Consider the following 26,177-nt stretch of genomic DNA (forward strand, 5'->3'; position numbering starts at 1 on the left):
ACTTCCAGCACTAACGTTAAATATATCAGTAGGAGAAACAATAAGGAGCGTGACAGAATCAGCAGCGTTTAAGCAATTGCGAGGCTGGAAAATGTGGTAGCGGTGCCTATCATAGAAAAATGAAGGAACGTAGAAACAGACGCAATACTGATGAAAAGCTCTCGTGTTTCCAGCCGGTTACAGTGTTAGGACACTGCGACGTTTCGACGAGTGTCGTATTCATCATCGGTATCATACTCATCACTTTAATTCACGATAAGTATGACACTCGTCGAAACGTCGCGGAATCTCAACACTGCCACCTGGTTGAAAATGCGTAAGCTTTTTACCAGTAGTATTCTTGGGAAAAGTCTACATCACACAGCGGCCATATTATAAACTTTTTAGCACGAGCTAATTTACGACTGAAAGAACTTTCAAAGTAAAACATTAACATGGAATAAGAGGCGGCCATAGTTTTTGTCACGTCTATGATGATGTTCCCTCTTTATAAAAGTATTCGAGATCTTGACTAAACATTATTACAAAAGTGAAAGAAATGAATCGCTCTGAGTATTTACTAGCGTTCATGGACATTAGCGTTACTGTAATGTTCGTTTCAAGACTTTATGTGAGAGGTAGCGCTTACATATGTTTCTAAAGTGTACTTTTTCACTTTTGTTTCAGGAGGAGCTCCCACCAGAACAGATCCAACGTAAGTACCAACACTTGATGTTAAGCAGCAAATTATAAGCTTTATAAATGTGATTCCCTATCTGCATTGCTGGAACAATCTTTCACAGAATGATAAATATCAGAAGTAATGATTCAAAAATCACCTTTGTAATAACTATGTTAAATAGCAATTTAATACTGTCTGCTTCCCAGACAGAGAATCAAATCTGATTTATTTTTAACTTACCTCATCCAGTTTTGGTTCTAACATGTCAATGTCCCACTCTTATCGAAGAAGCCGTCCGAGAGCCCCACACAGCTCTAATTTATAGCTTCAGTCTGCTGGCGCCTATGTCTCAGTTTTACAAACTTTTTAGTGAAAGTAATTCATCGTAGTTACACGTGATATTTATCTGACTTTAGTAATTGCCCGAGAGAAACAGGGAATTAAAAAGTTTGTAGCTGACAGTTACTGCCTTTCTTGAGTATATTTCTGCTTTGTCTCAGTGTTGAAAATACTGCTACACTTAAGAACAAATGAGAAACATAGTTTACTGTACCACAGACCTTGCCGCTACTGTCAGCGGTTTTTGAGTATCCCAGTACACGCAAGAACGAAAAATTATCTTTGATCGGAGTAATTCTACATTCCGACCTGTTATTAAGTTTCAAGTTAAGCGTCGTTGTTATCGAAAAATATTGAATAAAAACTAAAACAATGGTCTCGTTATTTTCTCGGGCAATGCGTCGGTAGTTGGTAGGACTGACACACTCAAGATCGTCCGTAACCTGTTTGTCATACTCCCAATCTCTCTGTGACAATATAAATTTGTTCTTCTACTGCTTCATTCAGCGACAAGGTGTCGTAGTAGATGTTTCATTAACTTGTCTCCTCGTGTGGTAATGGTTTTCGATCAGCTTTATTCTTCTCTTGTTGTTTCTGGTACTCCACCTCGTAGCATTTATTTTTCTCCTTAGTTTTTAACAGGTCTCGTTGTCATAATATTCTAGGTGTTTCTATTTCTTTTTATCTTTTAACTTGGTCCACGTTTCACTTCCATGTAACACCTTTTTACAGATGACTACTTCTTGGCTTTTTTTTTCACAACTTCGAGACAATATTTCATACCAGCTAATCTCTTTGTCGAAGAAAGCTTTCGTTCTCTCTATGTCCACCTAACTCACATAGCTTTCTTGAGCTGATCGTCCTATATAATCTTGCTTCTTAGCTAAAAGACTATTTTTCAATTCTACGACTGTAACTTTCCAAATTTTGATTCGTAACAAGTCACTTACAGTTCTTAATTATTTTCTTCTTAGCCTTCTTTATCCTTGGCGCACCTCCTCTGCCGTTTGTTTCATGCAGCAGACCTTCTTAGTTATTCCACTTTTTCGTCTTGTGAGCTGCAGCGTCCGCGAACCTGCCCATTGGTATCTGTTACTTTTAATTTCTCCTCTGAAATCTGCTTTCAATATCTTTTTCGTTTTTTCGACTTTCACTTAAAATCAATACTAAGCAGCAACAACTCTGCATGGCATTTATATTAACACTATCTTGCCTCTCTTGATCTTCGTCTGTTCTCATTACCACTTGGTTTCTGTGCGTACTGTGGAATGTCACCTACCACTACACTTCATTCTCATTGATCTTGAGGTTCCGAAAATGTTATCCCAAGCCACGTTACAGAAAGGCGTCTGTAGGCCCACAAATATAGTAAAAGTGCTCCCAGGTTTCTTTATTTTGCCTCCCGTTAGCGCAAAGTCAGAATATCCGATCTCGTAGGTATACGTTTTCTGAAACCAAAGTAATCTAGTCTCTGTATGCTGATCTTTTCAGAGACGGTTGAGGGACCTCGGTTGTTCAGTACAGAACGTCAAATCAAACGCCTTTCAGCCGTCCAATTTCCAAACTGTTACTTTATTGGGCTACGAATTTCGGCGATTTATTACGCCATCTTCAGACCCCCTGACCGACGAGTAGGAAGATTCCCACCTCGGTTCCGGTCAAAATAGGGGCCAGCATTCAAAGCTGGTGTCTGTAGATTTTTGATACAGGGATCACTTCAGACACCAGTCTTTGAATGCTGGGTCCTATTTTCACTGGAACCGAGGATGAATTCATCATACACTTCGGTCAGGGGGCCTGAAGATGGCGTAATATATCGCCGAAACTGGTAGCCCAATAAAGTAACAGTATGGACATTTGACGGCTGAAATGTGTTTGATTTGACATTCTTCTAAACAGGTATCAAGTGAGTCTTAAATTTTTTCCCCGTGATCTTTTGCATATTACGCTGGTCAGCACCCTACAAGATTTAGTGGACCCAGATTTCGTCTTTAGTTTGGTGACGATGCGTGCATCGTAATCTGATGGTAAATCACGTGTTTTGCAGACTTTCGACGGCAGACCAAACAGCTTGGTCCTGTACCTCTCATTACATTAGAGTATAGACTCGAGAATGGTTCAGTTTCACAATATGTTATCCTGTGTTTTGCAGTGCTGAAGAAGGCCTTCGATGCCTTCGACCAGCAGAAGAAGGGCTCCATCGGCACGGACATGGTGCGGACCATCCTGGAGATGTTGGGCCTCAAGCTCGACGAGAAGCAGCTCCAGGACATCATCGACGAGGTGGACGCAGACGGTGCGCGCCCGAAACTCTTCCTCCTCTTGTTGCGTAATCTCAAGGCACAAAAGAAATACATATTTAGAAACTTCATTTCCATATCGTATTATGCACTAGTAGTAGTAGATGTAACATGTTTCGGAACGATAAGGTAAACAAACTTTTTTTAATGTGATCATTTGCATAGTCTTAGTTTTCAGTATTGACAGCAGAATTTACACGTATTCAATGCAGTTTAACTGAAAATGTTTGCCGAAGTGGTGCAGAAGAAATTAAATACAGAAATGTCGTTAGGTCTGGCTATTGGAAGGCGTGGAAACGTACACCTGTCAACAACAAGTTTTACTGTGACGTTTGTTCTGTCTGTTGCCAGTATTAAGTTAGTGTCATGTTTCATTTGAGTTAGACTGAAAACGAACAGCCCAGTACACAGGTTTTAAACATATTTTAGGGACAAGATCAGTTTGGGAACAAGAGATGCGATTCTGGCACTGAGACTCGTTATCGAAAAGGAAATTCCAGAAAAATAAACCAACTGACATTGCCTTTGTAGGCATGGAAAAGGCACCCGATAACGTTATCCGGCAAGAGATGTTCAGAGTGCCGAGGAAAAGTGGAATAAAGTACAAAGACAGTTTCTATAAGAATGAGGTAGCAGTGATTAGGAACTGTCACCAGGAACAAGAAGCAATTATTCGATAAATAGTACAATTCTCCATGCTGTCAATTCAACTAAGTTCCTGGGTGTTAAAATCACGAAGAACTTCAGTTGGAAAGACCACACAGATAATATTGTGGGGAAGGCGAGCCAAAGGTTGCGTTTCATTGGCAGGACACTTAGAAGATGCAACAAGTCCACCACTAAAGAGACAGCTTACACTACACTCGTTCGTCCTCTGTTAGAATATTGCTGCGCGGTGTGGGATCCTTACCAGGTGGGATTGACGGAGGACATCGAAAGGGTGCAAAAAAGGACAGCTCGTTTTGTATTATCACGTAGTAGGGGAGAGAGTGTGGCAGATATGATACGCGAATTGGGGTGGAAGTCATTACAGCAAAGACGTTTTTCGTCGCGGCGAGATCTATTTGCGAAATTTGAGTCACCAACTTTCTCTTCCGAATGCGAAAATATTTTGTTGAGCCCAATCTACATAGGTAGGAATGATCATCAAAATAAAATAAAAGATATCAGAGCTCGAACAGAAAGGTTTAGGTGTCCGTTTTTCCCGCGCGCTGTTCGGGAGTGGAATGGTAGAGAGATAGTATGATTGTGGTTCGATGAACCCTCTGCCAAGCACTTAAATGTGAATTGCAGAGTAGTCATGTAGATGTAGATTAGATGAGTACAGCGCCGTACCCCTCCAAAGAATGGGAACTCGACCCGGATCGCAGGCATACTCACTAAGTGTGCTCGTCGGGGGCACTGCATGACCGCCATCCATCAGCGAACGAAAGATTCCATTCATCAACAGTCTATGTTTCCCACTCACAGCACCATTCCAAACTCAGTCGTCTGCACTGTTGTAACCTCCGCACAAGAAATTAAAAAAAAAAGTCAATGATTATGAAAACGTGCCAAATGTTGTTTTCCCACAAAATTGAATAATAAAAATGAGCCAAGCGTAACCTCCTTGCAAAATTAAAGAATAATAATGGCCCAAATGTAAAGTCCACACAAAAGTTAAGTAATGAAGATTGCTCATTAAACCCACGATAATGTTAATTAAATAATGAACCATGAAATGAATGTAACATCTCAACGCAAATAATTAAACCTGATAAATCCTATAAGGGCAGCACCGCTGACCTTCGGCCCTGTGAAATAATTAAACGAAAATTCTTACCTCAGTAAAAAACGCATCTATATCTGCTCTTATTTTTCGGCACAGCTCCGTGCAATGCTGGCCTATACTTAATTTTGATTCTTGGAGGAAATGCATAGGAAATATTCTTTAAATTGAAATGAATCTTTTCTTTAAAAAAGTTACTTTATAGAAAAATTGTTATTGGGGCATTTTTTTGAACAAATTAATTACAATTAACATACGTTATTAGCTGAGCGCAATGCTGCTTCATTACCTTCTACAATAATACACATCGTCCACCACAATCCTGACCAGATTCACAAGAAGAGCAAGCCGTCGACGCATGCCGACGCCCGCTCAGTACAACCGTCCACTCGCTACAACTACTGCCGACTGACTTCACTATCCAAGTGACTGTTCCCGCCGACTCGCTACACGCAACAACTATCGTCTCGCGCGGTCAAGCGCAGACTAGCAACGATAAAATAACTCTCTGGTCAGAGATTCTGTCATGCCTCGCCATCGCTAGTAATGAATACATATGAAACGTACGCGTTTCACTGTGTTGGCGGCGGGCTACGCATGTGACGATAATTCCGTAGTTTGGCTGCTGCAAGTCTCTGGCCAATGGTGCCAGATGACACAGAATGTTTCAGGGAGCCCATTACTTGTTCTGGGATAGCAAGCACAGATGTGAATATTTGGTGCACAATGTGTGGTGGTCAGACGTTGTCGACCTGCCCTCACGCTGCCACGCAGTCCAACATCGGCCCACTGCCACATCCCAATGTCCCACAAATCTGGATATTCCACGATTCGATCATCAGGTCAAATGGAGGCCCGTAACGAAGCTCCTTTCAGCCTCTGTCAGGTGCCGGTCACGCTGTCTCAAACGAGTCACACGCCACATGCGTGTCTTTCACTGTGATCACTCAAAATTCGACGTTGTTAACGTCCCTTGTATTAGTTACTGTACCAAGCATGGTAGCAATACTAAACACAAACAACACTAATGTACTACGGGCGTCGTCCTACCTGTCACTGATGATTACAGCTCTAATCACACTCTCTGATGCGAATGACATCCGACCACGTCGTCTGGGTACTTAACTTCTCTTATTGACAGGCAGCAGTGAATATGTCAGTGAGTACTTGCAGCTAGAAACATAAAAACTGAAATTAAATTCGTAATATTCTTATCTCTTTTATCTCTAGGTGGTTTACCACCATTTCTTGGATTCCTACCAAAATGAATTGTAATACAATCACTAACAGAAAACAACATAACAACTATTATAACTATTATAGTCGTATTAACTACAATTACAATTTATTATTGCATACGTATTAGATTCTCAGCCGTAATTATGTCATATACAGGAAATTCATGATCTATAAGATAAAGTCTCAAAAATCAAGAATTATTCTTCCTATAACCGTAATAATTTCAACAATAGGATTGATTTCAACATCAACCTTAATCTCATTGTACTAAGGACTTAGGTTAATTAAAATAATAACCTTCAAAGTTATAATTAAAAGAATAATCTTTTAGGCCTTAGTAAAAATTTACACCTTTGGAATTGCAGTCTAGAATCGTAATTGAATATAAGACCAGAATATGGTAAGAAAAAAAATATCTCATAAGTAGATTTACAGTCTAGCACCTAAAATTCAGCCATCTTACGGCAAAAATGATTATTCTCAACAAACCATAAGGACACTGGTACTTTCTGCTTTCTACTTGGAGCATGAGCAGCAATAGTAGGAACATCAATAAGAATACTTATTCGTGCTGAACTTGGTCAACCAGGATCTCTAATTGGAGATGACCAGATTTATAATGTTATTATTACAGCCCACGCACTTGTAATAATTTTCTTCATAGTAATACCTATTATAATTGGTGGATTTGGTAATTGAATTGTACCATTAATAATTGGTGCACCAGATACAGCATTCCCACTAATAAATAATATAAGTTTTTGATTACTGCCACCTTCATTAACCCTTCTTCTTGCATCTTCTATAGTAGATCTAGCCATTAGGTTCAAGTTTGCTGAAATCTTAATGCGTTGGATGATGGTAATTCGGTTTTGAAGATTCAGAATGTGCGCTTTTCCTACTCTGTTAGCTGAACACTTACACTTATTCAACTTGCAGGCTCTGGGCAGCTGGAGTTCGACGAGTTCGTGCAGCTGGCGGCCAGGTTCCTGGTGGAGGAGGACGCCGAGGCGATGCAGCAGGAGCTCCGGGAGGCCTTCAGGCTCTACGACAAGGAGGGTGAGTCGACACAACCTCTGCTTACCCACTTCGAATTCAGCATCCAAAAAACAACTTCCTTAGCTCCATTGTCGACACACACACACATACATTCACAAAGAATACTCTTATTACAGGATTTGCAACGTCACTTAGCAAACCATGTGCAGCTTGCTGTTCAAATATTTGACAGTGCCAACTCTGTTCACGTCGTTTTTGGGGTATTTGTCATAAATAACACAGACTCATTCTTGCGATTTGTCGTTTATAATATGAATTTGAAACCGAAAAAGAAGACAATCGTAGCTTCTGAGGTGCAGTGCAACAGAAGAATACTGAAAATTAAAGGCACTGATGAGATGAGAAATGAAGACGTTCTCCGTAAAATAGACAAGGAAAGGACTTGTGGGAAACACTGACTCTACGAAGGGACATAATGACAGGACATGTGCTAAGACATAAGTGAATAACCTCCATAGTACTGGAATTTTACCACGAAATAATTGAGAACATTCGATGTAAGTGCTACTCTGAAATGAAGTGAGGAGGTTGGCACAGGATATCCCACTCCCCTCCAACCTCTCTCTCTTCCCTTCTCCCTTTCTCTCCAAAAGGACTCCCCTAAAGGAGCTGCAACATTCACGCAGCGAACATTACATAGAAGAATGACTTTCAGTTCGATGATACTTTCTAAACTCAATACATTTTGCACAGTTGATACCTGGTGCCCCACAGCTCGTATGTATTTGAGGAAAGTTCTTTTTTAAGAAATAACAAGAGCTGCTCATAAAATAAACCTTTATTTACTGCCACTTAGACCAGCCGACGTGCATCGTGTATCATAAAGTTATCTGTTTGACCTTCAATGCTATCGTTCTTACTCTGGCGTCACAGAAAAGAAATTAAGAAACATGCTGAATCACTGATACTGTCGTCAACAATGCAATTCTGGTCTTGCGGCAGCGTTCTCGCTTCCGGCGCACGGGGTCCCGGGTTCGATTCCCGGCGGCGTCAGGGATTTTCTCTGCCACGTGATGACTGGGTGTTGTGTGTTCTCCATCATCTTCATTGACTCGCAAGTCGCCGAAGTTGCGTCAGCTGAAAAGGACTTGCAATACGGCGGCCGAACTTCCCCGCAAGGGGCCTCCCGCCCAACAATGCCATACGATCATTTCATTTCATTAATAAACTAAAATGAATTAATATTGTTAAATAACTTTCGTACAGTGTCCTTACTCAGGTTCTGTCCTCTTGGTAGGGACACTCCATTTGGCCAAGAGTACGTCCCGCAAAGAAGGATGGTACCTGTATGTAAATGGCCTTCTTTTTCTTCTTAGCGACTTCCAGATCATGCCCTTTCTTATGATCTAAATTTTCCCGTTGACTTAGGGTTCTTGATCGTAGAGCTGATTTTATAGTGTCTAACCACCGAAATTCAGGTCTCTTACTGTTGGATGACAGGTTGAACTGATGACTCAACTGAGCAGGACCCGTACGATGTGTCGACACTAACGAAGTATCCATTCTTGAATCTTCTCATTGATTCGAGACACTCAAACTAGTTGTCGAATCGTTGTGTTTTTTGTATGGTCGACCAGAGAAATGTCTAAGATCTTCTCAGTATCAGCATTTTCATAACACAGAGTGAGTCTCAGGACTTCCAGGGGTGGGCCAACATTTGATACCATATAATGCAACTGCTCTCAACATTCTTTCATTTTTTTATCTTTGATTTTAGGCCTACTGGCATCTCATTATCACAAAGAACATCAGTAACGTCTCTGAACAGCATTCTGTTAGCTCTGATTCTTTCGCGCACATCCTCACTCACATAGTCGTTACTCTGTGATCGAGATCGCCGGTACTGGAATGTATTCACCTTGCTGAGAGAACTTTCATTAATTGCGTAATTCGAGGAGAGTTTAAACGGATGTCAAATCGATGCATCTTTCGACTTGAGTTTGAAGATCCTTCCAGGTATTCGCCTCAAGCATCATACCTTCAGCGTACAGCATTGTCACGATACATACTTATGTAGGCTGCTCGTTATGATATCCACTGCGGTAACAAAGAGCGGTGGAGTCGTAGTTGAGCCGTGATGATCGCTAATAGTAACAGGGCAGGTGTCAGTCAGCTCTGCTAGCGAATTTGAATAGCATTCTAAGCCAGTGTATGTGAGTTTCAGGAACTTAATGATCGCGAAAAGCATACCATATCATCTGAAGTGATAGCCGATCGAATGCCTTCCCAAGGTCAAGAAAGGCAAACTGTAGTGAACTCCTTTTCTCAAGAAATTTCTCCTTCAGCTGGCAAAAATTACTTGTATTGTGCCACATCCCTGCTCAAACCCACATTGATTTATTGAGAACTAGTCTATATTTCGCAGCCTGTTGACAAGGATATGTTCAAATATCATAATAGTGTGGGAGAGGACCAGAAATGGACGGTAGTTGGTACATACAGCAGGGCCATCTTTGCCTTTAAAAGTAGGTACTCTGATACTGAATGACAAATCGGTGGGTAGGTGTTACAGAATAAGAAAAGTAATAAAATTAGGAATTGTGTATATATGTCTTGAGGCTATATTCATCTAGTATTTTAGAATCAGGGCGTACAGCGGCTTGAAAAATACTTTTACACATAATCTGAAACGTTTCCGAAATTTTTATTTTGCTGGCACTCCCCCATCCCCCACCCGCCACACATACACATACATACAAAATAATGAAAAAGAAAACAAATTTATCAATTACTGCACTTTCGCTTTTCATGTACTAGAACTTCTGTACCAAGCGTGACGTTTTAATTTGTTTCTTCATTACTATTTCAGTTCGTAACACTTTTGTAGACAGTATCTACATATACCGCTGAATTTTCCTGCACAATTATATCATTGTACGACACATACTTCAGGGGGTAGGACGTCATATACGTTGATATGGGTGGAAAACTAGCTTTTGTTAAAATGAAACGCAAATCGCTCGCACGTTACTCGTCCAGTGTGTGACAATGAGAGCACTTAGCGCCTTTCAGCAAACTTCAAACATAGCTGAAACCTTTTCTAAACTTTCCTGTCAGTTTATAGGTGGATGATCAGAAGCTAATTAAAGCCAACATAATTACGATTTTATGTCTTTAAACGTAAAGGCTTTACATGCTTAACGTCAAACACTTAACACATTAAGTCATTTGTAAAGCAATCAGGCGCTAGAAATTGTTTTGTACACGGGTGTTCGAGTCTTTCGATTCTTTAAATAATCAATTCTCTTTATTCTTCATACTTTAAAGATTCTTTAAAAAATTCTGTTCTTTAAAGAATCGAAGGTTGGCTGCATATATTGAAACGTCCCCTTAGAAAAATTATATACATGACTGGGCTTAAACTGACACACAATGTTTTTAGCGCAACGCAATCTGACTTTCAAAAATCCCTACAAAAGAATGGCCCTGACTAACATTAACCTATACCTTTCACAAATCACTTACCTCACCAAAAATCTTCGTTACTCGAACTACTGCACTACAGCGAGCGCCACTACTGCCAGCTAAATAAAAGATTCAAACTACTGAAGGCACTAACTACTGATAGGCATAGTTAGCAAATGAAAGATTTTGATAGAGAACAAACAATGTATTTACCTCAATAGTGTTCAAAACTCATAATGTATATAGCAGTTCATGACATCCAGTCTTACAAATTTCAAAACTCCGCCATCTCTCTCCCCACATCCATCACTGCTGGCGGCTCACCTCCAACTGCGCAACGCTACGCGCTGTTGACATCCAACTGCCCAACACTATAATGGCAGACAACAATGTAAACTAGCCACAGACTGCACACAGCACAGCCAGTGATTTTCATACAGAGCGCTACGTGGCGTTACCAATATAAGAACCTAAACAGCCTACTTACAATATCTGGGCACAACACCGTTAATCCATTAATAGTGAATTAACGAAGTAAACTTTTCGAGTAACGGATTAGCTTTAAATTAACTTTTAAAAACACTAACGGACTATGTAACTTCTTTTAAGTTTCTTTGAGACCGCTATTCGACAATTAGGTACCTACTATGTATGGCATGACGCCGCACCGCCCGCGGAAACCATGCTGTGACAAGTGCGGTTCATGTAGGTGTGTGGCTACGCCAGGTAGCGCGAAATCGATGGAAGCAATCGAGTGCGAGCGAGAATAACTAGATGCTGGCTGTTTGTTGTTGTTTCTTTTCCGAGTTCGCCTTAAGTATAGTCCGCGCAGGGTACGGTAGTCGACGTGCAGTGACCAATTTTCGTTCAAAACGTTAGACAAGATCATTCGTTTGTTCGGAAACTTTTCCTTGTCTGAAACCTTTCGGCCAATCGTCGATGACAGAATCGAAGTGTTCATCCTGCAATCTTTCTCAAACGATTCTGCAGAAACTATTCGATAAAAAAATTAACTTTTGCTTTACTTATAGCTTTATACGTCTGGTTCATGATAATGTGTCCATGATTTTGTTAATGGTAATTGTTATTGTGATATTTATGTGGAAGTAAGAGAGTGTGTGAAATTCGAACAAGTTACCAATGAAAAATATAGGTTGCTAAGATTTTTCCTTTGGTGCATTTACATAATATGTTGCAGCGACTGAAATTTAGCTAACATATTGATTTTTTTCTTTAGACATGGGCGGAGGTCTCTATCCGTTACCAATCTCGAGAAAACTGATCTGACGTAACACAATCATTTGCGATCGCGCCGCGCCAGTGATAAAGCCATATTTCATAAACGGTTTGAGATATCGAAATGAGATTTTGGTACGTGATAGCACGCAAAGAGAAGAGTACTTTGCCATTTCGTTATCACGCAAAACTTCATTGTCTACCATGTTATTCCACTAACTACAGACTTTTTCGATGAAAGGATGCAATTTTTTAGGGTCAGGGATATTTGGTGAAATGAGAAACGCTATCGGTTTTGGAATAACATAAGAGAAGACATTACAAGTTTACTTTGCAACTAGAATGTGCTTTTTTATAAGCTATTGACCTTATTTTTCCCCAGTTCCTCACTTAACAAACTTAACAAAACACTTTTTCAGAATTCTTTTGCGAACTGCATGTGCATAATGTGTTACTGAGGTGCGACTGTGTAAAGTCTGCTGTGTTTTGCCAAAAGAAGCAGATTTTATCTTGGCAAGCAGACAAACGTGTAGGTTTTACTCAAAATTCGCCACCCATGATGTTATTTTGGGAGATACAAATGGTTAACAATCAAACAATAATAAATCGCTGCATTTTTGGGGAAATTCTGTTTGGATGCTAACCAAAGGAGATGTCACAGTAGATCTTTTTGAACGGCCATCAGACAAGTGTGGGCATATTTACAGAAAATATGAACGTGTATGCTCTCCAGCGCTCGGCATTTCCCCTACAGCGCCTGCCTATAACCCCCACCACTACACTCTCCCCACTTGTGCCCCGCCATCTGTGCATTTGCCGGCCACGGTAATCTACGCTTACTGTACTATTTCTTGCTAGTGGATTGACTGTGAAAGCTAAATCACGGAATCGGAGCGTAGCTCTACAACTGACACAAATCCATGGCTGCATTAATTTTGTTTACACGTTGGGAGAACAAGTACTTCCCGATTGTAAACTGTGCTTGCCTAAAAAATCAGCAATTAGGGCTCACATATCGAGTTTAACAATTTGAAACAATACATACAAATAGCAGATGAACAGCGGTGTGTCCAGTTTGAAGAAACAGTGCGGCTAGGCTCCGGCCGAGGAAAGCCAAAACAAAAAATCAATCTTGGGGACTCAGATGTCGACTGTGAATCCAGTAGAAGTAATCCAGTTAGAAAAACACGACAGACTGCGGAGTCTTTTGGCAGCGCTGTGTCTCAAGACAGTGTGGACCAATGCAGAGTAAACGTTTTGTTACGAACATGTCATCGAATCGAAGTCGTTTGAGAATCTGACAAAAACTTAAAACCCCAGTAAAGTTCAATGTCGAGGAGAAATTTGGGCAGACGCATTGTTGATTAGAGAAACATCTTATTAATTAACCAGATACTACTTCACTGAAATTCAAATTAACCTACCTGCGGTATTTCTTGTGGAAGAGTATTTAGCAAATTTCCTTATTAAATATAGTACAACACCATCGGATGCTGCAGTCGAACGACTGTTTTTTTCGTGGGCGAAGTCATTTTGTCTCCTAAACGAGCCTCGCTCTCGGATGCAAGCTTTAACATGTTGATATTCATGAAGGGAAATATGCACCTTATCTCAGATATTATCTGATGCTCCTGTACAGTAATTTGGTTCTCCCGTGATTTGACATTGGCAACTAAATAATTATAAAACTAAATGATTAAATCGTTCAACTGTTCTTTTTTATTTATCTCGATGTCCTGCCTAAACTTCCACTACGAAGACATTTTTGTTTAAGTAAAGGTATTGCATTTGGTTCACTTGCTCATTTCACTACATCCACAACATAAAGTTTACTATTACGAGTTAACGACTTACGTTAACTTCTGATAAATCTCTTGTAAGGTCGGTCCCCATCGTCAGAAGTTCGAGTCCTCCCTCGGGCATGGGCGTGTGTGTTGTCCTTAGCGTAAATTAGTTTAAGTTCGATTAAGTAGTGTTTAAGCTTAGGGATCGATAAGACCTTACCACAAATTTCCAAAGTTTTTTTCTTCTAAAGCAACGCTTTAACGTTTACCAAAGTTAACTTTTTTAGTAACGGACTAATGATTAACGAAGATCACTTTTTGAATAACGTTACCCAGCTGTGGTTGGGGGTTACTGGTACCTTTAAGAACAGACTTACTAACACCTAAATTTATGTTCGATGGTAACAAATTTATTTTTCCCAGAAATTTTTTGTTGCTAATACCCATCTCTCTTTTATATCCTTTCTATTCTCGTCACTTATTCCGCTGATTCCTGTAATATTCATTATACTAATAAGGGTATGCAACACCCTGACATTTATCTCAAATGTAATGATAATTAAAATGTTACCTGTAAATTGTTAAATGTTCCACTTTTACTTCGCTCTATGTTATTTCGAAATGATTTTGTGTAGCGAAGAGTACTTTCAATTCCAATATCACTTACCCCTTCCAAGTTCAATCCATAACTTTTGCGAGTTAAGTATGCCTGGCAGTAAGCTCCCGTGTGAACTCGGATTCCTCTCCTTTTCCCATAATAGTCATTTCGAGAGGTATTTGTGGCAGGGAACAGTGTGACGTTTGATAGTTCTAGGGACTATTGTAACGGTAAATCTCTCGCGGTGCACAACGCCTTTCTTGCAAACTTAACACTGGCGTTTGACGCTCTCGTGCTTACTAACGAACCTTTCACCTAACTCTTCGTTGGGTCTTCTCTATCTCCTGCACTGATACTAGACGGGAAGGCTACCGGACCACCGAGATTACCCCTGATGATATTCACTGAGGGACATAAAGTAGTGAGACAAATATGTCGAGATACAAGTAGGTGTTCTCACAAAATAGTACTAGACTTCTACGAATGCGGAAAATATCTTGTTCCAGGTAACGGGTACATCACGACTGGCGTCCTGAGGGAGATCCTGCGGGAGCTGGACGACAAGATCACCGAGGAGGAGCTCGACATGATGATCGAGGAAATCGACTCAGACGGCTCCGGGACCGTCGACTTTGATGGTAGGCGAGCTGCACCGTATATCGACCCGTAGAAAGTATCGATGTTATGTTGAAATATTGTAGATATCAAAAACAGATAATATATTGTCGTTATATAGACAATATCTATGCATTTTCCCAAGATATTTGGTTTCCATAACTCTGTTTTCTGTATAGTTACACTAGGTGTTGGAAATGAGTAAACATTGTTCTCATACATTCTGTCAAACGTCGTTGTCGTAGTCTTCAATTGTAGAACTCGTGCGATGTAATTCTTCACGTTAGACTTGCCTATTCAAGTCTCCATATCTTAGCATAGCTAAGCCTATTACGCCCTCTTGACTTAAATTTTTGATCTTTCTATCTTTTCCTCGATTTTCGTAATAGCCTTCTATCCAGTGGATAATCATTCATAATTGACTTTGATATTCTTTCTTCTTCCATTCTTGTGAGACGGTTCTTCCAGTTATTCCTGTACTCCTTACTCTGCTCATCTAAGCTTTTCGCTCACAGTACAGACTTGATGTTAGTATTTCTTTTCCTACCCAATACTGTACACTGAGCTACTCTTCTCAGGAATCGCATCTCCGGTGCTTGTATTCTTTGTTCATTTCTTTTTATTACGCTCCACGACTCACTACCATATGCCTCGTTTGGTACTGACTTCTTCTGTAGAACTTGAGTACAGTTCCCTTTCTTACTTTCGTTCTGAGTGTTCTTCAGATTATTAGGTTAATGTAATTAAATACGGTTGCCTTATGAACTTTAAACAAATTTCTTGGCACACCTGTCATAGACCAAATTTAAATAATAACCAATTCCTGTTTCGAACTTAACAATTTTTAAAAGTAAGTAGGATTCAGTCATTTTGATATAGTAGTAAGCCAATATATAGAAAGTATCGATGTTTTGTACGCTGTGTATCATCATCATGGAAATCGTACACTCGATTTACTGAAGAGGCGATACACCGATGTCTCCGTCACTAGGTGCAAGTAATTTTCTCGCTCTCCTGTCTATCAAGTCTTCCGCTATCCTGCTGGAGTGCTTGTGCTGACCCCAAATTTTTCGCAATCTTCGCCTGGTATCTGTTCAGCTCCTTTTATATCGTAGATAAATACAACTAGCGACAACACTTGTGATATGTTTGGACCAGATTTCGCAGTGCCACTGCTCGCCTGCCAGCATCGCGGGTGACAGTAAATTTTTCCCCTTGCAATTCTGACTGAAGTTATCCTGTGTCCCATGCTCTCAGAATTTTGCAGTTCCATGAAACAACAGAGTACAGGGTGATTCAAAAAGAATACCACAACTTTAAAAATGTGTATTTAATGAAAGAAACATAATATAACCTTCTGTTATACATCATTACAAAGAGTATTTAAAAAGGTTTTTTTTCACTCAAAAACAAGTTCAGAGATGTTCAATATGGCCCCCTCCAGACACACGAGCAATATCAACCCGATACTCCAACTCGTTCCACACTCTCTGTAGCATATCAGGCGTAACAGTTTGGATAGCTGCTGTTATTTCTCGTTTCAAATCATCAATGGTGGCTGGGAGAGGTGGCCGAAACACCATATCCTTAACATACCCCCATAAGAAAAAATCGCAGGGGGTAAGATCAGGGCTTCTTGGAGGCCAGTGATGAAGTGCTCTGTCACGGGCTGCCTGGCGGCCGATCCATCGCCTCGGGTAGTTGACGTTCAGGTAGTTACGGACAGATAAGGGCCAATGTGGTGGCGCTCCATCCTGCTGAAATATGAATTGTTGTGCTTCTTGTTCGAGCTGAGGGAACAGCCAATTCTCTAACATCTCCAGATACTGTAGTCCAGTTACAGTAGCACCTTCGAAGAAAAAGGGACCAAAAACTTTATTGGCTGAAATGGCACAGAAAACGTTCACCTTAGGCGAGTCACGTTCATACTGAGTTGTTTCCCGCGGATTCTCAGTGCCCCTATACAGACATTGTGACGTTTTACTTTCCCGTTAGTATGGAAAGTTGCTTCATCACTAAACACAATCTTTGAAACGAAAGATTCATCTGTTTCCATTTGAGCAAGGATAAAATCACAGAAATCGATTCTTTTAATCTTATCAGCTGCAGACAGTGCTTGAACCAATTTCAGACGACAAGGTTTCATAACTAACGTTTTTCGTAGGACTCTCCATACAGTTGATTGTGGAATTTGCAGCTCTCTGCTAGCTCTGCGAGTCGATTTTCCTGGGCTGCGAACAAATGCTTGCTGGATGCGTGCTACATTTTCATCACTCGTTCTCGGCCGTCCAGAACTTTTCCCTTTGCACAAACACCCATTCTCTGTAAACTGTTCATACCAACGTTTAATACACCGCCTATCAGGAGGTTTAACACCACACTTCGTTCGAAATGCACGCTGAACAACTGTCGTCGATTCACTTCTGCCGTACTCAATAACACAAAAAGCTTTCTGTTGAGCGGTCGCCATCTTAGCATCAACTGACGCTGACACCTAGTCAACAGCGCCTCAAGCGAACAAATGTACAACTAAATGAAACTTTATGGCTCCCTTAATTCGCCGACAGGTAGTGCTTAGCTCTGCCTTTTGTCGTTGCAGAGTTTTAAATTCCTAAAGTTGTGGTATTCTTTTTGAATCATCCTGTATATGGAAAGATGTGGAAATAGAGGCAAAAGCTGACAGGAGAGGAAGTAGCCCCGACTTTAAAAGTTTCAGGCGTGTCCAAGGAGAAATCCATGGTGGAAATTACTATGAAGTGACTCCATTCTTTTAAAAACAGTGTACCCGTGACCTTAGGGATCTTTTAAGACCGTCCGTTTAAACAAGCTGATCACTGCCCCAGAGAAACTGCCACATGTACTGATGTGTGATGTGTGGTCGTTGTGTTACATTTGCATACAATGCAAGACGTCCAGAGCTGAGCGCAGGCGTGGGACACGTACTTAGGTATAGTAACATCGATCACCGCGCAGGCCCTTGCGCGTTTCTCCCTCATTATTGTCTAACGTATTGTTTAACAATATCAAGTGATAAATTTGCTAGTTGGATAAATTGTGCTCAAGAGCCATGTGACCTGAGAGCGTATCTTTCTTCACTATAAGCCGAATTGTCTCAAATCACTTGCGACGTCTCTTAACAGTTATTGGCACCCTTTCGAAGGAATATTAACACCTCATTGCACCAGCAGGCACGTAAAATCATGAGAATACAAGTGACTGTAATAGAGGTGGGATTGTTGGATGAGTACAGCACATGCTTCCGTAGTCTTATGTTACGAATTTCAACTAATCCCAATAACATTTCTTCATGTTGTATAAAGTTCTACACATTCTGACCAAAAGTATCAGGACACCTGTTAGTGAACATTAATATGAGCTGCATCCAGGGTTTGCCTTCATGTCGGCTTCAACTCTTTTGGGACACCTTCAGCGAGGTGTGTGAATATCTGTGGAGGAATTCCAGCCCATTCTTCCACAAGAGGCGAAACCAGAGATGACAGTGATATTGGATGCTGGGGTCTGTATGGAAGTCAACTTTCTGATCCCAAAGGTGTTCCACTGGGCTCAAGTAGGGACTCTGGACAGCGCAGTCCAATTCAGGAATTTTATTGCCCAGAAAACCCTGCTTCACAGACGCTGCATTACCAAAGGATGTATTGTCTAGCTGGCCATCGTCTCTGAACTGTTCCTCAACTGTACCCGGTGCACAATGCTGTAAAATATTTTCACATCCTGCCGCATTTAGCTTTTCATTAAGCGGAATAAGCGGACCTCACCGTAACCACGAAAACCGTCCCCACTCCGTAACACTACCTCCTGTATAGTTCACTGTTGGCACCACACATGATGGCAGGTGACGTTCTCCAGCCACTCGTCAAATTCGTACTCTTCCGTAGGACTGACAGAAGGTACAGCTTGATTCATCACTCCAAATCGCTCGTTATCTGTCATCCACCCTCCAGTGGAGTCTCTCTTTACTCCACCTCAAGCGTCGTTTTCCATTCTCTGCGGAAGTATGTGGCTCGTGAGAAGCGTTGTACAAAATTCGTTTTAACTCCCTACATACAGCCACTGTGCTAGCTGTTTTACTGGTAGCACTTTGGAACTCTTGAGTAATTTCTTTTGCTGATTCATGCGATTTTTTTCCTACCACCATCCACAATCGTCGACGGTCTCTGTCCACCAACACTGGATGTCCCCCTGGTCTTGGTATACCTGTGGTTCCTGTCTTCAGTTTCCACTTCACAGTCACAGGCGACATTGGCCGCTTTCGAAGGGTTGAAATGTCCGTGATGAATTTCTCACCCAGTTTACATCCAATGAATAGTACAGGTTCTAAGTCGCTGAGCTTTGCTGATTGACCCTCTCCTATGTTATTTCTTCTCTACTGACAACACATTACTCTCTGCCTCCTTTTATACTAACGGGTCCTCTTCTCGTGACGACTGGTGGTCAAATCCGCATTACGTGGATACGTCCAGATACACTACTGGCCATTAAAATTGCTACACCAAGAAGAAATGCAGATGATAAACGGGTATTCATTGTACAAATATATTATACTAGTACTGAGGTGTGATCACATTTTCACGCAATTTGGCTGCATAGATCCTGAGAAATCAGTACCCAGAACAACCACCTCTGGCCGTAATAACGGCCTTGATACGCCTGGGCATTGAGTCAAACAGAGCTTGGATGGCGTGTACAAGTACAGCTGCCCAAGCAGCTTCACCACGATACCACAGTTCATCAAGAGTGGTGACTGGCGTATTGTGACGAGCCAGTTGCTCGGTCACCATTGACCAGACGTTTTCAGTTGGTGAGAGATCTGGAGAATGTGCTGGCCAGAGCAGCAGTCGAACATTTTCTGCATCCAGAAAGGCCCGTACAGGACCTACAACATGCGGTCGTGCATTATCCTGCTGAAATGTAGAGTTTCGCAGGGATCTAATGAAGAGTAGAGGCACGGGTCGTAACGCATCTGAAATGTAGTGTCCATTGTTCAAAGTGCCGTCAATGCGAACAAGAGGTGACCGAGACGTGTAACCAATGGCACCCCATACCTTCACGCCGGGTGATACGCCAGTATGGCGATGACGAATACACGCTTCCAATGTGCGTTCACCGCGATGTCGCCAAACACGGATGCTACCATCATGATGCTGTAAACAGAACCTGGATTCATCCGAAAAAAATGACGTTCTGCCATTCGTGCACCCAGGTTCGTCGTTGAGTACACCATCGCAGGCGCTCCTGTCCGTGATGCAGTGTCAAGGGTAACCGCAGCCATGGTCTCCGAGCCGATAGCCCATGCTGCTGCAAACATCGTCGAACTGTTCGTGCAGATGGTTGTTGTCTTGCAAACGTCCCCTTCTGTTGACTCAGGGATCGTGACGTGGCTGCACGATCCGTTACAGCCATGCGGATAAGATGCCTGTCATCTCGACTGCTAGTGATACGAGACTGTTGGGATGCAGCACGGCGTTCCGTATTACCCTCCTGAACCCACCGATTCCATATTCCTCATGCCAGCACGTTGTAGGTGTCGCCACCGGCGCCAACCTTGTGTGAATGCTCTGAAAAGCTAATCATTTGCATATCACAGCATCTTCTTCCTGTCGGTTAAATTTCGCGTCTGCAGCACGTCATCTTCGTGGTGTAGCAATTTTAATGGGCAGTAGTGTACTTTTGACCACGTTAGTGTATAACCATCGATTCACAATAGTTATGGTTGAAACACAGTTAGACAGGCTATGCTTTCCAGTTATGGGTGCATAATGAGGACGAGTCTGATGTTTTTTCTTGCGTCATCAGTGTTCTGATGCTTTTCTCCATTTTGAGCTAATTATATTACGCGACCACGATATTATGGCACTTAGCGCCGCATGGTCGCAGGCAGAAACAAGCAGTGGCGTTACAGTAAACAAGTAGACCTGTGTCTGAGGATAAAGCATCGCACTGTGAGAGATTTCACGACAGTTTTGCAGATGCTAGCAAGTGTTTCAGCGTTTAACGTGAAATATCACGATAAAAACTCACGGTAAGCAGACCGAAGCGCCCTTAATCTCAGATGCAATCATATTGTGCCGACTAATATGTCTATGGCAGTATTGGGAGTTGTTACAGTCAAGGGAACAATCCAGTCATCAACAACACTTTCTAATGCCTTCACAAGCACATCGATGGTGTGAGTTCTTGCAGTGCCCTGCACAGAATATCTAGTATTTTTTGTTACTTATTAGTTTTCTGAAAAAAATGTTGCAGTATATTACCACTCTCTGACAGAAATAATGATATGCTGGTAAATGACTGGTTCAATAACGCGTTTTGGCCTAGATGCACACCACATTCTTCTTTGCACACTATGCAGATATGGACTGAATTCAGTGAATACTGCAATTAAAACTCCTTAAAAATTCGCCTTCATGCAGTATGGTATTCCGTACGTGTACTTCCAGCCTGTTCTTTCGAGAGTGCCCTACTGTTGATATTTTGTCGAGAATTTTTATTCAGTTATTTTAATGGTTTTCAAAAGGATCCACTGAGCGGAAATGGTATACATTCTTGCATTCGTTGTGACATGACAAGTAACAGCCTCTGGATTTCATTTAGAGGAATTTCTTCTTACTCCTGAAACACATGCAGTATCAGTTCATGTAGGTTCCTGTTGCAGTTAAAAATGTACCTCTTCCCATCACATCCCAGACATGCTTCACGGTTGATAAATCAGTACACCTGGTAGGCCAGTCAAGAGTCCATATACTCTAGGATTTTGTGGTGCGATGTGCTCAGTGGGGTCTTGCATTGCTGTTGTTGTTGTTGTTGTGATCTTCAGTCCTGTGACTAGTTTGATGCAGCTCTCCATGCTACTCTATCCTGTGCAAGCTTCTTCATCTCTCAGTACCTACTGCAGCCTACATCCTTCTGAATCTGCTTAGTGTATTCATCTCTTGGTCTCCCTCTACGATTTTTACCCTCCACGCTGCCCTCCAGTACCAAATCGGTGATCCCTTGATGCCTCAGAACATGTCCTACCAACCGGTCCCTTCTTCTAGTCAAGTTGTGCCACAAACTCCTCTTCTCCCCAATTCTATTCAATACCTCCTCATTAGTTATGTAATCTACCCATCTAATCTTCAACATTCTTCTGTAGCACCACATTTCGAAAGCTTCTATTCTCTTCTTGTCTAAACTATTTATCGTCCATGTTTCACTTCCATACAAGGCTACACGCTATACAAATACTTTCAGAAACGACTTCCTGACAATTAAATCAATACTCGACGTTAACAAATTTCTCTCCTTCAGAAACGCTTTCCTTGCCATTGCCAGTCTACATTTTATATCCTCTCTACTTCCACCATCATCAGTTATTTTGCTCCCCAAATAGCAAAACTCCTTTACTACTTTAAGTGTCTCAGTTCCTAATCTAATTCCCTCAGCATCACCCGATTTAATTTGACTACATTCCATTGTCCTCGTTTTGCTTTTGTTGATGTTCATCTTATACCCTCCTTTCAAGACACTGTCCATTCCGTTCAACTGCTCTTCCAAGTCCTTTGCTGTCTCCGACACAATTATAATGTCATCGGCGGACCTCAGAGTTTTTATTTCTTCTCCATGGATTTTAATACCTACTCCGAATTTTTCCTTTGTTTCCTTTACTGCTTGCTCAATATACAGATTGAATAACATCGGGGAGAGGCTACAACCCTGTCTCACTCCCTTCCCAACCACTGCTTCCTTTTCATGTTCCTCGACTCTTATAACTGCCATCTGGTTTCTGTACAAATCGTAAATAGCCTTTCGCTCCCTGTATTTCACCCCTGCCACCTTTAGAATTTGAAAGAGAGTATCCCAGTCAACGTTGTCAAAAGCTTTCTCTAAGTCTACAAATGCCAGAAACGTAGGTTTGCCTTTCCTTAATCTTTCTTCTAGGATAAGTCGTAGGGTTAGTATTGCCTAACGTGTTCCAACATTTCTACGGAATCCAAACTGATCTTCCACGAGGTCAGCTTCTACCAGTTTTTCCATTCGTCTGTAAAGAATTCGCGTTAGTATTTTGCAGCTTTGACTTATCCTAGTGAAAATATGACATTGTCTACCCTGGTAATGAACGATATTACAGCAGGATTTACCATTCTTGCCACGTAGCGGTGAGTATTCAGGCTTCCTTCTATAGTTACCAAATCAGCCCTTCTGTCATATCAAACAGCTCCTCACACATATGATTCCAAGAGTTAAGGTCATCTACGTATACGCTGGCGTCGATCTGACTGCCACAAACAGAATTGAGGCTCTTCCCCGAACACCACGGAATGTCACTCAATGTCCCAGTTGACACTGAATCTACACCATTTGCATGTGGTATGGCAGTCAATAAAGAAGCCACACGGCAATTCTAGATCTCAACCTAGCATCCATTAATCTCTTCCAGAGGGTACGTGATGAAACTTAGTGTGCAACCTCCGCTCGCATTTCAGCTGTTGTCATCCGTCTATCCGTCTAAGCAGTCGAAAATCCTATGATCTATTGTGGCGCAGTCCTCCTCGAAAGACCCTCCCTTCTCTCATTGCCGAACGCTGACCTGATTCCATGTCGTTGCCGGTCGTTCTGAAGTCATAGCAGTACAGCCAACGATCTACGTGATATGTCGGTATGATACTCCTATGTCCCTTATGTCAATGGTCTGAATTTTCCGAAGGTATGAAAGATGATAAGGCTTCTTGTGGTCGTGTGTGTTGTTATCTTCACCTGATAAGTTCCAGCAACGTTAGATACACCTAGTAGTCATCATGAACTCACTTAATTCTTCATGAGCAAAATGGCTCACTTTTCTGAACCGAAAATTTTTTAAAGTGAGCACACGTAAGGATTGCGTTTTAATCAGTATATGCCACAGGCATGGAAATACTGGAATATCAGTTTGGCATCATGTGGTCTAGGAGCTCATGGTGTAACAGTTTCCATTTCCATAAGAGTAATAATTAAGAATTCCCGTCGGGAACTGGGCCCATGTTATCATATGTCTTGTTTATAATGCTCGAGTGAGAAATAAAAGTACCTTTCCCTGCTGGCAGTAACGTCCAACAGTGTTCGACCTAGCCCCTACACACTGTGTAGCTGTTTGGCACTTGCTCCACTGTGCAGAACAGGTGTTTCATTTATTTATTTATTTTTTTATTGTTCCGTGGGACCAAATTAAGGAGAAGTCTCCATGGTCATGGAACGAGTCAATACATGAAATTATAACACGATAGTAGAAACAGATAAAATGAAATACAAGAAACGTATTCAGGCGACAATTCGTAAGTTTAAATAAAGAAAATCAACAATGTAACACTGGAATTTGCTTAATTTTTCAGCTCTTCCAGGAGCTTCTTGACAGAATAGAAGGAGTGAGCCATGAGGAAACCCTTCAGTTTAGACTTAAAAGCGTTTGGGCTACTGCTAAGATTTTTGAGTTCTTGTGGTAGCTTATTGAAGATGTATGCAGCAGAATAGTGCACTCCTTTCTGCACAAGAGTCAAGGAAGTGCGTTCCACATGCAGATTTGATTCCAAGAGTTGACCTGTGTGTGCCACGTGTCTGTGTTACAGCTGTCTATACAGTCACTGTACTCTTGCATGTGGCTGTGTTGCAGAACGTATGTAGGTGCTGTACTTACCTAGATGTGTGGTTGTGTTTCAGAGGTAATGTAGCTGTTACACTTACCTTGACATGTGACTGTGTTGCAGAGTTTATGTAGGTGCTGCACTCACCTTATCGTGTGTCTGTATAGTAGTGTGTGTACCTGGTGCCATGTGTGTATGATGCAGAGTTTTCATGCACGTGTTGTACAGAACCCGCCAAGCGCGAATGTTGCAAAGTTTACGTCGGTGCTATACCTACCTCGCGTGTACCTGCGTTGCAGAGGGCATGCAGGTTCTGTACTTACCTTGAAATGCAACCATGTTGCATAGTTTATGTAGGGGTATACTCTCTGTGCCATTTTTACGGGTTCCGTGTGTATATCGGTGCTGCACTTACGTTACTTTGCGCTTGTATTGCGGAAATTTGTGTCAGACCTTACATACTTTGCCGTGTAGCTGTGTCGCAGAATTTATGTAGGGCTGTACTCCTCGATACACTCTGCAACACAGGCACACACAAGGCAAGTACAGTGCCGACGTGTGTACCTGTGTTGCAGAGTTTATGTCACCGCTGTACTTACCTCCCCATGCATCTTTGTTGCAGAGTTTTATCTCACTACTGTACTCTGAGTTGCAGAGCTAACGCCAGAGCTGTGTTTACTTTCGCTGTGTTGCAGAGTTCATGGAGGTGATGACGGGCGAGTAGGCACCGCGCCGCCCCCGCGCCGCGCCGCCCCGCCGCCCCCGCCGCCCGCCTCCCCCCGCCCCCGCTCAGCTCCCACGGCTGTCTCTACATTCCCGGATGGGGTTCGCCTCTCCGCTTTCTCACCTCGTCGGCGAGCACGTCGGAACGGAGTGCGCAGCTGCACTCCACAACAAGCGTTCTAGTTTTGGTAATAACGGTAAAAACCACACTCGTTGCCACACGAAAATTTTGTCCATCTTTGATTACGCATAGCAGTAAGTGTACTCTGTGAGTGTGCAACAACAACATAAATGTATCGAGCTGTATCTATGAAATATCTGTGTGGCAACACATTCTGAGAAAGCAGTGCTGTGACCACCAGCTATGTAATACAAAGTAATTGTCAATAAAATATTTTATCGTCACACAATTCATGACTACATATTTGATTTCTTACTAAAAATTGGACGTAACTATAAATATTAAAAGCGATATAGTAGTCATGCCACGAAATCCCAACATGTAAAAGTAACATACACCGCCTATTCAAAAAGAGGGGACATATTTTAAATATTTACTGCTTCCAAACTACAGAATTTCTGTAAGCACATCCGATGATACCTGAATGACACCCGTAACGTAACACTATCTTTACGACGTTTCTCATCGAGTCATATACGTTATCTCGCATTTCTAGCTGCTTCTCTCACACAAACAATGATAAAAATTGAGAAATTCAGGGTCACCACCAGCCCAAGCACTTCCTAACCATTTAGAAAAAACTGAGCAGAAAAATTATTACTTTAATTACTTTAATAATTTAATTACAAGTATGCAAATTTCTTTACGTAGCCAG

At 41.7% G+C, this 26,177-nt stretch overlaps 1 protein-coding gene across 1 annotated transcript in view; it reads left to right on the forward strand.

Moving 5' to 3' along the window:
• LOC124788019 (troponin C, isoallergen Bla g 6.0101) overlaps nucleotides 1-25,751 on the forward strand; it is a 63,156-nt gene extending 37,405 nt beyond the window's left edge. Inside the window, exons 2-6 of the mRNA XM_047255074.1 lie at nucleotides 667-694; nucleotides 3,153-3,296; nucleotides 7,247-7,366; nucleotides 14,896-15,027; nucleotides 25,314-25,751. Of these exons, the coding sequence (XP_047111030.1) occupies nucleotides 667-694; nucleotides 3,153-3,296; nucleotides 7,247-7,366; nucleotides 14,896-15,027; nucleotides 25,314-25,342 (453 nt within the window). The 3' untranslated portion in view covers nucleotides 25,343-25,751. The remainder of the gene's footprint in view (nucleotides 1-666; nucleotides 695-3,152; nucleotides 3,297-7,246; nucleotides 7,367-14,895; nucleotides 15,028-25,313) is intronic.
• The last annotated feature ends 426 nt before the right edge of the window (nucleotides 25,752-26,177 follow it).

Source organism: Schistocerca piceifrons, chromosome 3 (genome assembly GCF_021461385.2).
Source record: "Schistocerca piceifrons isolate TAMUIC-IGC-003096 chromosome 3, iqSchPice1.1, whole genome shotgun sequence".
In the NCBI taxonomy this organism is placed as follows: domain Eukaryota; kingdom Metazoa; phylum Arthropoda; class Insecta; order Orthoptera; family Acrididae; genus Schistocerca; species Schistocerca piceifrons.